This window comes from Mixophyes fleayi, chromosome 6 (genome assembly GCF_038048845.1).
Source record: "Mixophyes fleayi isolate aMixFle1 chromosome 6, aMixFle1.hap1, whole genome shotgun sequence".
NCBI lineage: Eukaryota > Metazoa > Chordata > Amphibia > Anura > Limnodynastidae > Mixophyes > Mixophyes fleayi.
Genome location: NC_134407.1, coordinates 125,916,783 through 125,930,200, shown reverse-complemented (window position 1 = coordinate 125,930,200; position 13,418 = coordinate 125,916,783). Strand labels below are relative to the sequence as shown.

The 13,418-nt window shown below is 41.9% G+C and overlaps 1 protein-coding gene and 1 long non-coding RNA gene across 3 annotated transcripts in view; one reads left to right on the top strand and one right to left on the bottom strand.

Moving 5' to 3' along the window:
• The window catches only part of RNF20 (ring finger protein 20), a 58,471-nt gene extending 48,104 nt beyond the window's left edge, over window positions 1-10,367 (top strand). For both annotated transcript variants that reach the window (XM_075217293.1, XM_075217294.1), the window contains exons 19-20: window positions 5,697-5,798; window positions 9,021-10,367. In XM_075217293.1, coding sequence (XP_075073394.1) covers window positions 5,697-5,798; window positions 9,021-9,197 — 279 coding nt within the window. In that variant the 3' untranslated portion in view covers window positions 9,198-10,367. The remainder of the gene's footprint in view (window positions 1-5,696; window positions 5,799-9,020) is intronic.
• Window positions 10,368-10,458: 91 nt separating this feature from the next.
• LOC142161568 (uncharacterized) overlaps window positions 10,459-13,418 on the bottom strand; it is a 49,728-nt gene continuing 46,768 nt past the window's right edge. The window contains exons 3-4 of the long non-coding RNA XR_012693431.1: window positions 11,086-11,169; window positions 10,459-10,582 (exon numbers count right to left, since the gene is read on the bottom strand). This is a non-coding gene — a long non-coding RNA (uncharacterized LOC142161568). The remainder of the gene's footprint in view (window positions 10,583-11,085; window positions 11,170-13,418) is intronic.

Here is a 13,418-nt window from a genome sequence, read left to right as displayed (position 1 = left end):
CTGACACAGTTGGTTACCTCCTTAGCTCAGATGGTATTACAATCTAACCAATTGCTATCTAATATGGCTACTTCGGTGGCTTCTAATAATAGCACTCAGCTAGGCCTCCCTGTTACCACAGGGTCCATTGGAGCGTCTTTACCAGGACCCTCCTCTTCTTTTTCTGACCAAACCCCTATCCCCACAGAAGCGGCATGGTCTACAGCTTTCCTTAAAGGTTTAAATAAGCTTAACTTGTTGCTTGAGTCCCCAAACATCCCGTCCGCTAAAAGAAAGAGACCTAGATCAGAAAATCCTATCACGGTCCTTTCAGATTCTGAGGAATCTTCTGAGGATGAGGGGGCAGTTTATTCCGATTCTGACCAAGTTCAGTCTTCGGAACAGGAGGATAGTTCTAAAAGCCAATTTGTTAATGATTTGGACTTTGCAGTTAGACAGGCGTTGGACCTCCCAGAAACGGAGGATCCTATGCCTAGAGACAGAATTCTTTTTAAGAAGGCCAAAAGAAAGGCTTGCCGTTTTCCCCCGTCTAGGGAACTCGTAGACATTGCAAAAGGAGCATGGAAACTACCTGAGAAGAGGTTTTTAGTTCCCAGAAGATTCTCCTCCTTGTACCCCTTACAGGAGGAGGAGGTAATTCGTTGGGAAAGTATTCCAAAAGTAGATGTTCCCATAGCCCGTTTGGCTAAACACACCTTGCTTCCAGCTCCTGGTTCAGCGTCCCTTCCGGATGCCAATGACCGTAAGGTTGAATCCCAACTGAAATCTATTTTTGTGGCTGCAGGTTTCGTCCTTTAGACCCACATTTGCTTCAGCTTGGGTTGCTAGAGCCATGGAAGTATGGGCAGACCAGCTGGCAGAGGCCTTACAGGGCTCTGAATTACTCCCCCTGGCCTTACATTTAAAAGAGGCATCGGGGTACATTTATGAGGCGGCACAAAATTCAGCGGCTGTCTCCTCCTCTATACAGGCTGCATCCATTTCAGCCAGAAGAACTCTATGGCTGAAATCCTGGGAAGGAGATGCGGAATCAAAAAAGTCTGTTGAAATCATTCCTTTTTCAGCAGCAGGTTTGATCGGTCCGGAATTAGATACCTTGATATCCCAGACAACTGGGGGCAAGAGTACTTCCTTGCCGGTTTTCCCAGGTAGAAGCAGGAAACCCAGGTTCAGCTCCTTCCGTCAGCCCTTTCGAGGATCCTCCTTGTCCAGGGGACAGTCATTTAGGGGTAAACAGCCCAATGCCCGAGGCTCCTCCTCTAGAGGAAGATCCTCGTTTTCGGCCAGGCGCCAGGCCTCCAAGACCCAGGAGAAGCCTGCGTCCTGACGACCACTCGTTTCCCCAGGGGGAAACCCCAGTGGGGGGTCGTCTGTCTTTTTTTCTTCAACAGTGGACAGAGTCCTCCCAAGACTCCTGGATTCGGGGCATTATATCAAGGGGATACAGGATAGACCTGTTGGGTCCCAGACCCCATCGTTTCTTCGTAACCCCCCTACCCCGAGATCCATCCAGAAGACAGGCAATACAGGATTGTGTCGCCTCTCTTCTCTCTCAGAAAGTTGTAGGGTTCCAGAATTCCAAAAGGGACAGGGTTTTTATTCAAACCTGTTCCTTGTGAAGAAGCTGGACGGCTCCTTCCGACCCATTTTAAACCTAAAGACCCTCAATGTGCACCTAAGAGTCGACAGATTTCGGATGGAATCTCTGAGGTCTGTCATAAACGGTTTGGAGAAAGATCAATTTATGGCTTCCATAGACATAAAAGATGCATACCTCCACATTCCCATTTGGAAGGGCCATCAGTCCCTCCTTATATTCACTGTAGGACCCTCCCATTATCAGTTTCGGGCCCTCCCTTTCGGCCTCTCCACGGCGCCGAGGGTTTTCACAAAAGTCATGTCGGTTATGGCAGCTCGTCTTCACCTTCTGGGCATCCAGGTCGTGCCTTATCTGGACGACCTGCTCTTCAAATCCTCCTCAGAGAGTTGTTTGCGTTATCACTTGTCCCTTGCCTTGGCGGTTCTCAAGGGCCACGGATGGCTCATCAACTTGAAGAAATCACAGATGGTTCCGTGTCAACGCATGGTTTTCTTGGGCCTCATCATGGACACCAGCCAGCAAAAGGTGTTCCTGCCTGTCGAAAAGGCCACTTCAATTCAGAGTATAACATCCCAGGTCTTGTCCTCTCCCAGCCCCTCAATCCACTTGTGCATGCGGTTGCTAGGAAAGATGGTGGCCCCTTTGAGACCATTCCCTTTGCTCGAGCCCACTCTCGCTGTTTTCAGTGGGATCTGTTGACAAAATGGTCAGGATCCCATCTACGCCTGGACCTCCAGAAGATCTCTCTATCCCCGAGGTCCAGAGAATCTCTCCAGTGGTGGCTGATTTAGGATCACTTGACAGTGGGCGGATCCTTCTCTCCGGGGGCGTGGGTCATAGCCACGACAGACGCCAGCCTGAAAGGTTGGAGGGCGGTTATCCTTCACCTCTGGCTTCAGGGCCTTTGGTCGGTTCAGGAATCATCCCTATCCATAAATGTGTTGGAACTGAAGGCGATTCTCTTAGCCCTCAAAGGAGGGCAATCCCTCCTCCAGGACCACCCTGTCAGAATTCAGTCCGACAATGCCACGGCTGTGGCATATGTCAACAGACAGGGAGGAACCAAGAGTGCAGCAGCAATGAAAATTGCAGCCCAGATTTTGTCTTGGGCAGAACTTCATGTTCCGGCTATATCGGCTGTATTCATCCCAGGAATACGCAATTGGGAAGCAGACGATCTCAGTCGCAACCAGATGATGCCAGGGGAGTGGTCTCTTCATCCGGAAGTGTTTCAGTCCCTAGTTCAGAGGTGGGGCCTTCCGGACATAGATCTCATGGCCTCCAGACACAACAAGAAGGTTTTCAGGTTTTGCGCAAGGTCAAGAGACCCCTTAGCCGTGGCAGTAGACGTCATGACCATGCCATGGGAGTTCAGGATGGGATACCTATTTCCTCCTATCTCCATGCTTCCTCGCGTTCTCAGACGGGTCAGGCAGGGGGGTCTGCCAGTAATTCTGATAGCTCCCTCATGGCCGCGCCGAGTCTGGTACGCGGACATAATCTCCATGGCAGAAGGACCCGGGGTTCGTCTACCATCTCGAGATGACCTTCTCCTTCAGGGTCCATTCCTACACCAGAATTTACCTCAGCTCAGTTTAACGGCATGGCTGTTGAAGCCAGCCTCTGGAGGGCTAGAGGTTTCTCCCCAGACGTGGTGAACACCCCCATGCGAGCTAGAAAACCAGTTTCAGCTCGCATCTATCGCCGGATTTGGAGAGCTTACATTAGATGGTGCGAAGGTAGGACTTGCCACTCATCCTCCTTTCGCCTCACTCGCTTATTAGCTTTCCTTCAGGATGGCCTGGAGGCAGGTCTCAGGTTAGGTTCCCTAAAGGTCCAGGTATCGGCACTTTCGGTTTTTTTCCATATGAAATTGGCCGATTTACCAGATATCAGGACTTTTCTCCAGGGAGTACTGCATATTCAGCCTCCCTATGTTCCGCCGACAGCACCATGGGATCTCAACCTGGTACTGGAAATGCTTAAAGGGCCTCCTTTTGAGCCCTTGCGTGTGGCAGAATTAAAGTGGTTGACCTGGAAGGTCCTCTTTCTTTTAGCTATTGCTTCTGCTCGAAGAGTTTCGGAATTAGGAGCCTTGTCTTGTCGGGAACCATATTTGGTTTTCCACGAGGACAGAGCGGTCTTAAGAACCCTTCCTTCCTTCGTTCCGAAGGTAGTTTCGGCTTTTCACCTTAACCAGGAAATTGTAGTTCCGGCTTTTTCATCCACTTCCCAATCTGATCACCAGACTATGGAAAAGTTAGATGTTGTTAGGGCTCTGCGCATCTATGTAAAAAGAACTTCTCAGATTAGACGTACAGATTCTTTGTTTGTTCTCTATGATGCTAATAAGAGAGGCTGGCCAGCCTCTAAACAGTCCATCACTAGATGGATTACGGCAACCATTAGACATGCTTACATAAAGGCTAACCGTCCTGTGCCGGAGAGAGACTTACGGCCCATTCCACCAGATCGGTAGGGGCGTCGTGGGCAGCGAGAAATGGGGCTTCTGCGGACCAGCTTTGCAGAGCAGCCACCTGGTCCTCTGTCCACACGTTTACTAAGTTTTACCAATTTAATGTATTTGCATCTTCTGATGCAAATTTCGCTTGTAATGCTTTGCGAGCGGGATTTTCAGAGTAGTCCCATCCTTAGGAGACTGCTTTAGAACGTCCCCATGGTAAGCAGTGTCCTCCAGACTGGATGAAAGAGAAAAGAGGATTTATGTACTTACGTTAAATCCGTTTCTCTGATTCCGTCTGGGGGACACTGCGATCCCTCCCTTCTTCTGTTCTTCTGTGTGCTCTTGTTTGACTGGCCTTACTCCTAGGGCTTTTTAATAAACTGAAGAGTCCAGGGGGATTGTAGAGGGGAGGGGTCTGTCGGCGGTACTAAAACTTAACTAGTTAGGTGCCAACTCCACCAGCTCCCTCCACAACCCATGGTAAGCAGTGTCCCCCAGACGGAATCAGAGAAACGGATTTAACGTAAGTACATAAATCCTCTTTTTTAAGGATACCTTAGTCAAATGCAATCTAACTTTTGCTTGTCGTGGGATGTCCTCAGTTTTGAAGTGGGCTTTAAAAGTTGTTTTTTAAACTACCTGCTGAAGATTCCACTGGAAGACCTCGAGATATGCTGGAGTTTAATGTTTCGGACAAGTGTTTACTGTCTGACAGTGATGGGCAACCTCATCATCTTCGAGGGCCATATTAGTGGCCCTCCAGAAGGTAGCAGAGGATGGAGGAGAGAGCACCCTACACTTCCTCCTCCCCTATTATGCAGCGTGACTCCATGTGTCACGTGATGCTGAAGATCTGGGGCATTCAGCTGGAGGTCGCGGGTAAAGCCTTGGCGGGCCACTGGCTGCCTGTTGCCCACCACTGGTTTAAGTTTTTATTGTTCACTTTATAATACATAAGTGTATTGTTATTGGAAGCTGAAATATTTCACATTTGTCTAATAGCTAAACAAATTATTTGTAAACCATATAAGCTGTTGCTTATTGAGACTGGAAAAAATACATCTTCAATACATAATTATTGTGTTTGATGGCTCCATAAGAAATGTATTAATTTTGTTATATTTTTATATTGTGATTTTATGATTGTATACAAAAAAATCATCATTCTCTACCACAAAAGCAAACTGTAGCCAGTCAGAGCATTAGAATGTTGATTGTGCTGGTCTTTTGAGAGGCAGGTTCTATCAATCTGTTGCAAGAATATTGTGGTGTCAAATGATCCTCTATATAAAATGTATATATTTTCATGCATCCAACTTCTATTCTGCCACACAAATAGCAGTTACAAAAACAAGTACGAGAGAAGAACACTTGCATTTAATCACTGTGGTAAAGTGTGGTTATGTTTGAAGAGCACTTCTTGTAATTCTCTTTTTGTGTAGTGAATTAGACAATATAACGTCCGTGTTTGAGACATTTTACGTTTAAGGAAGGAGGTAGGTCGGAGTTTACGTGTAATAAATGGCTGCCTGACATCATGCTATTGTCAAGAAGGAGGTAGTTCTTTTATAGAATCTCACTGGTATTTACTTGTGTCTGTTGCTTTGTATAACCCTGCTATTGTGTACACAGGAGGACATCTCTCGTCTTCGAAAGAAACTGGAATCCACCAAGAAACCTGATTTGGTGCCAACCTGTGATAAGATTTTAATGGAAGAGATCAAAGAGTGCAAGGTAACAAGTTTAGCTTTACAAATAATTATTGTGTCTTCTATGTAAAAACGAGGCCGCTTGCTGTGAGCCAAGGCTATTCCTAGGTTAGTGCAGCAAACTTATACCGTTAGTAGTCACAAGGTAAAAAATACTAATCATCATCATCACCATTTATTTATATAGCGCCACTAATTCCACAGCGCTGTACAGAGAACTCACTCACATCAGTCCCTTACCTATTGGGGCTTACAGTCTAAATTACCACACACACACATACACACGTCAATTTGTTAGCAGCCAATTAACCTATCAGTATGTTTTTGGAGTGTGGAAGGAAACCAGAGCACCCGGAGGAAACCCACACAAACACGGGGAGAACATACAAACTCCTCACAGATAAGGCCATAAACAGAAATGTTAAAGAATCTAGATTTTGTTACAGCTAATTATTAGCAATAATGCTGTCATAATTGATGAGACACTTGTTTGTATACTTACCACACATTTTGATGAAAAGACAATATACAATGTCAAACATCTCAGGTTCTGCCATGGTGTAAGAGTTTCTATTGTATATTTATGAGTGATGCAGAATGCTTTTTTACCTTAAATCAACTTCTCTTTTAGTGGTCCTATCATTTAGCAGGTGGAAATCCAGCACATAGCCACTAAATATGGATTAAAAATAAGTTGTTCCGCCTCATAATGGCATCTCATATGCAGAGGTTACAACTCTCACAAAATATATTTCTCATTCAGCTAATTGGGGGACACTGGTACCATGGGGTAAAGTGTATCCTCCTCTCTCTCCTCTATACCCACACCCTCCAGGGAACTCCGTCCCAGCAGGACAGGTTGTTTTTTTTTTGCCGGGCTGCCTCTGCAGCAGGCTGTACTTTTACCTTTATTTTACTTTTGTTTGAATTAGCCACAGCAGTTATTTGAATTTACCACTACTGTGGTCAGCGATAACTGACTGCCTTGCTGGGCCTTTAGCAGACATTAACAGGCTGAGGTGCCATTTCTAATGCTAGCCCCACTAGGCACAATTCAACCAGAGGGGGCCAACCTTTGCAGGATGGTGGCTGATGGTGTGCTATGCCCTCTGGGGAAGTGCAACCCCAGGCAGCATAACATCTCCTTTTTGGCAAGCTTTGGTTCACTGACTGAAGCTAAACTGTGGGTTTGAAAAGTGCAGATGTTGCCTATAGCAACCAATCAGATTCTAGCTGTCATTTTGTAGAATGTTAAATAAATGATAACTAGAATCTGTTTGGTTGCTATAGGCAACATCTCCAATTTTTCAAACCTGCGATTTACTAAATATATCCCCTGGTCTGCAAAGAAGCAGACGACCATAGCTTCAGACGGTTTGTTCGCATGAAGAACATTCAGACCACCCATTGGCAGTTGAGGCAGGGGTCTGTCTGCTTCTCTACTGAGACCATTTGTTCAATTCCACTTCAAATTCTTGGGTGAGGGGCATAATGGATTGGGGATATATCATGGATCTCATCAGAACATGGTCCAATCACTTTTTTACTATTGGCCTTCCAATGTACCTGGTAAAATGCCAGGCCTTGCTTACTCACTGCCAGGATAATCAACCCAGTGCCAAATTAAAACCAAATGGTTCCTTTTAGCCAATTTTGAACCTCAAAACCCTCAACTTTTTCATTTGGGTGGACATGTTAAAACTCGAGTTAAGATCTATCATTAACAGTATAGAACAGTACGAGTTCATGGTGTTGCATGTCCTAATCTGGGAGTACCACCAATATCTTATCAGATTTATGGTTTGGTCGGTCCCTCTAATTCCGATTTCAGGCCATTTTGTTTGGTTTAGTGACAGCCTTTGGTGATTCACAAAAATTATTACGGTAATGGCTCTGCTCCTGAGGTTTAGGGGGATAATGATTGTACCTTACTTGGACAATCTTTTGATCAAGTGGACTCTACAAGTCTGCTTCAGACAAATTACTGGTTTTGGAGCCCCAGAGTGGAGTTATCAGAAATACAGTTTGCACAGTTTCAGGTTTTGCAGATCAAACGAATAGATTTTTTTTTTTTTTAAGACGCCATATAATCATTTTGAGAACACGCAGCAGCATCTCCACCTATGAGAATAGATAGATTAGATGAAAATTCCTTGCAGAAGAACATTGGACTGTATGAAGACTGATGATCTAAAAGAGGAAACAGACTATAGCTAGATGGATCACGTTTGTGATTTGTCACGCTTACATCAGAGCAGAGAAACCTGTTCCTTATAACGTGAAGGCTCTTTCTACCAGTTTTGTGGGCGGAGCGGATATTCAACTGAGCAGCTGTGTCTTTTGCCCACATGCTCCTCAGTACATACTTTTCTGAAATTTTACAGTTTCATCGTTTTTGCTTCAAAGGGCACCAATTTTGATTAGAAGGTACTGTGCACCGATACACTGTGAGCTTACCCACATGAAAGAGCAGCTTTGGTACCATGGGGAAGTTCCAATCTCCCCCAGTTGTATGAATGAGAAAAGGATTTTTATACTTTGTTAAATCCTTTTCTGTGAGTCCATTGGGAAATGCGAGGTGCCCACCCTGGTTATGTTCTAGTTCTGCTGTTAAAAGTTTACCAGTGTTTTGTTTTTCGTGTTGTCTTTCCCGGTTTTGTTTTCTTTTGGTACTGTCTTTTGAGGCTTTGTTTGAAAAATAACCAAGTTCCCTGCAGTATGGTCATATAGAGGAGGGAGGAGACATGTTTAAGATTTTTTTTAACGTGCCAAAGTCCTGGAAGATCCTGTATACCAATTGGTACCAGTGTGCCCCATGGATTCAGAGAAGAGAAAACAATAGGTTCAAAATGTAAACAGAGGGAAAGTTCTTTACGAACAATCGACACAAATCCAAAGCAACCAAACTGATATTAGCTTTCATTGCCTAACTTAGAAACCAACCAGGAATTAGCTTTTATTTTTTGTTTTAGTGCAAATTTACACATAAGTGAAATATTGGTAAATAACCCTCAATGTATACAGTATAATGCATTATTTGTGATCAACTTTCAATTGTAGGAAGCTTTGTACACTAATGTGCAATTTGAAATGCATGCATTAACATATTCCAGGCATGTTTGTGAGGAATATTGCCATATAAATGTATACTTAATTATGGTTTGAAAACTGAATATATGTTTCATTCTTCCCATTTTTGTAACATAACATTTCTTTCATCATCAAACTATCATGTGCTCTTCCTCAGTCTCGACTCACCTGTCCGTGCTGCAACTCCCGTAAGATGGATGCTGTATTGACTAAATGCTTTCACGTCTTCTGCTTTGAATGCGTCAAGACGCGGTATGACACGAGACAGCGCAAGTGTCCCAAGTGCAACGCAGCCTTTGGTGCCAACGACTTCCATCGTATTTATATTGGTTGAATGGGTGACGTCTCAGGGCCTCGTGGAGTCTCTCCATGAATACACAAATTAATGAGTGCCCTATATGGACAGATATACATCACAAGCCAATGACTTTTTACAGCTCCTGTCTCGTGCACATTACCCGAGATATTGGGATGACATTGCATCACCTTAGAAAACTGCATGTATGAATTCTAATTCTACTTTTTATCACACAAGGCTAGCAAGGAACCACCTATTTATATGCACAGTACAGGTGTCACGGTATGGATTATGATATTGTTGTATGTAAATATTTATTAAGGTAGCAAAATTTACAGATCCTACCATCCTCTTCACAAGAAAGGATAGGCTGACTACCCCTCGCAGTGGGGGGGGGGTTGGTCATAGGAAATACAGACCCCTTTTTAAAAATAGACTTCTTCCGTGGCCGGACCTGGACAGTTGGAATCGCACAATTTATGATTTTTAGTTGTCTAATTTAACTATAAACAAGGGGGCACTTGTAGCTGAACAAGATGAAACTGTTTGGTCATTTCTTACCAAGAGAAAAAAAGTAACTGACCTTACATGTTAAGGATCATGTGTGTAAACACATGGAAAGGTTTATGCTGACTGGTAAAAAAAAACAAAACAAAAAGAGCATAAAGAAACATAACTAATGGCACTTTGGAGGATATAGGTGATCATGTAGCCCTTGCAAAGGGAAAAAACCCAGAATATAGACAGACCTGTATAAAGGTCAGGCAATGCCTTTCAAGCCATTTCTTGGGCACAGCAGAGAGTCTTTTTAACCCTGAAGGGCCAAGCCAGTACCATGCAGTAAGGTAGATTACAAGGTCACTTGCAAGATCAAACATCTTAATTACGGTCATAGTTTCTAAACATATATATGAATTGCTTGCCAAGTTGCCTTTTCACATTGGATAAACCTATATTAAATGTTCAGTGTCCTTTTTATTTGTTTTGTTTTTTGTTTGCTGTGCTATGGATTACTTTCTGAGTCATGGTGCTTGTAAATGAGCAAAGTGTGGTTAGAGGTTGAGCCCACTGTGGATTGATTACATATTGATTCTAGAAATTAGTTCTGGAGTTAGCAAAGAGGATTGAAGGATTCAGGATGATCACTAAAATAGCTGCCTGTATTTTTTTTATTTTTTTTGAGGATAAATAAATTTCTTTTCTGTAGCTGTGTCACATTTTCATTTTAATTATATTTTGTATTTTGTCATATAGAAACTTGTCAGGGCATACAAACTGGCTGTGCATTTCCTGAATATTCAGTAATATAGAACTTTATTGCAGAACATTTTGTGTTTGTAATATAATCGTCTCCTGTCTGGTTCTGGGTGGTACACAGTGATGATACTGAACATGTAGCGACGGTCTCCACGAGATAGCCCCTGAAAGACATTACAGAAAGATACAGGTTAACTTTTTTTCTTTCCCCCTATCACACTCACTCTCTCCCTCTCCTCTCCTCTCTCGCACTCTCCCTTTCTCCAACCCCCCTCTCCTTTATAGTTATCTTTGATATCTTCAATTTCGTCAACTTCCTGTACCTGTAAATATATACATGATAATGTTACTAATAGCTGTGTTATGTAACAAAATTGGTGGTATGGCTTTAGTTTTTCTTTTTTTATAATATCATATTAGGACTTTTGTGGTATCCTATTACGCGCAACATTCTTGATTGAAAAACTGTTACAAGTTAGACCATGTCCCCAATCTGCCTAAACCACACCTGGTTTGTCACTATCACATCCAGAGTTCATGCCCTCTTTTCCCAATAACCAACAACCTTTTATATTCCTAAAATCTAGGTTGTTCAGCGACAATCAGGACTGCTGGGCAGTAGTGCTATTTAATGTTTAATAGATTTATTGCAAACGCAGATCATTACCTGCAATAATGGATGATGCTTCTCTGCCTTTGGAATTGTAACATTTTCTATGTTATGTCTAACTCTGGGCAATTGTCCTGGTTCCTGAAATTAAGAAAAGCTTGGTCATAACATGGAGAGGTGGCAAACAAACACCATTCTCTTTAATCGCACAAAAGCAGTGAGTGAGATGTATTTTAGATGCAGAACATATAGATAAACCCAACCATCTACAGAAGAAGATTCTTCACTACTAAAGGTAGTCACAAATTCATATCAAAAGAGCTTCAAACATATCAAGGGACATAGTATATATAGAGACTGTTTGCCATTTTTGGAAAATTGCAATTTTATTAAAGACAAAGCCCATCGGGTTTTGTCTTTAATAGAATTGCTGTTTTAAGAAAATGATGGCAAACTGCTGAGCATGAACAGTTTGTTGGAACCAACACCTATTAAAGATACACCAAACTCTCAGATCTGTATAGACTTGGTGTACAAGAGCCTCCTTCATATAGATATGTGGATTCATTTGGGGAATACTAATCTGATAGTGAAGAAAAAGGAGCTAAAGAGGAATCCGACATTTAACTCTGAAATGGTGGATGTACGGAGTAGACATATTAATAAGAGTTTTGAGAATATCGGATATTTGTCTGCAATATCATGTAAGATTTCACTTCCCCTATTTGTAAATACAATGCTTTAACAGTTTGGGCTTTTGATGCCCACATTCTGAAATAATAAGTAATTCGGGCATATGCGCGTCCGTATTCAACTACAAGCAGATCTGAAGGAACGTCTCTTGTTGACTATGGGTGTATAGGTGTGCTGTTCTCTGACAGACACAGTACACTGCAGTATACGTCCAATACATATGTGGAATATAAAGTCCCAGAAGAGCGCACAGAGAAAAAAAAGAGTATTCAGCAGTTAACAATATAAACAAAAATGTCTTTTTTTTTTCACCATGAAATACATTTATGAAATTGTTATTAATGGCTACGGTCATAAAATAAATTGCATTTTTACAGTTGCGCTTCATTGCAAACTTATGTTCTAGCATGCATAACGTGATCGTCATCGCTCGGCACTTACTCCTGGCCTGTTGCTGGTTCGAGTGATGCGACAGAAAAACAAAAGCATACTTTAGAGATGCCTGAAGCCAGAATCGCCCTTATTGTGCATTGACTATGTGCATGTGCCCATTCCCCTCCCCCTGTTTTTCCGCCCATGAAATCGTAAGCTGTTGTGAGTGCCTTTTTTCCCCTCAAAGATGAATTATAATTTCAAGCAAAATTTGCCATGTATCTGCATTTATGTTTCTTGATGAATCAGGACCCAGTGTGTCTGTATTCTGTACTGTATTCATTAGTGTTGTTGATCGGGTAGTAAAACCAGAAAGGAAAGTAAATCATTTCTGAATTTTGCAAAAAAAACCTGATGATTGCAGGGTTTAGTGAAGCTGGATAAACATCATACTAAGCTCTCATTCTTTGCTGATCATAGCATCTCCCAGCCATATTAACTCCTTTGTCATATTTCTTTCATTTTTATTTTCAATGTGTTCCTTCAGTTTAAGGATTTCAATGGATTCAATAAACCTTCCTTCATATATGGAATTATTTTGAATATTTCTTCATGATGTGAAATAGCTGGTGTCCAACCAAACAATGGCAAATACTATTTCACTTTTTTAAGAAGAGAAAAATAAAAAAAAGATTGTTTTTGATGTGATGTTGTACTGTATTCATATGTATTTCCCATATATAAATCAATTTCAGATTTTATTAAATAACAGATCTCCTCCAATTGTTTGTAAAGTTATTTATTTTAGTTCAATGTCTATAGTGGCTTATTACTTCTATTAAATATAGAAATATACCAGTATCCCTACTTCTAATTAATCTTAATAACATTAACACCTTAATCTAAGTATTTGCCACCATTTTTATGTCTGAATAGCTCATTCAAGAGCATGGTCAGTACAGTCAGGGCTATTTATTTATCTTTCCATAGATTTCCAATTTAAAAAGTATTTACAATTGCCAGGTAAATTCTCATGGTCAGAAAATATTGAGTTTTCTCATTATGATAATACCAATATTTGCAGTATTTTTTTTTTTATAAATAGTATACACAGAAAGCAGAATACAGAGTTGTGGATCTTACAATAAATTAACCAACCACTGAAAATTGCACTGTTCTTTTCTACAAGTGTAACTGGGTATACAGGCGTACTATACCATGATATCCTATTATAATAGTGTGGACTCTGAGTACTATAGGATCAGTGTCTAAAACCATAAGCATACATCATCTTTATATGTACAAAATAGTCTTTACCAGTGTGT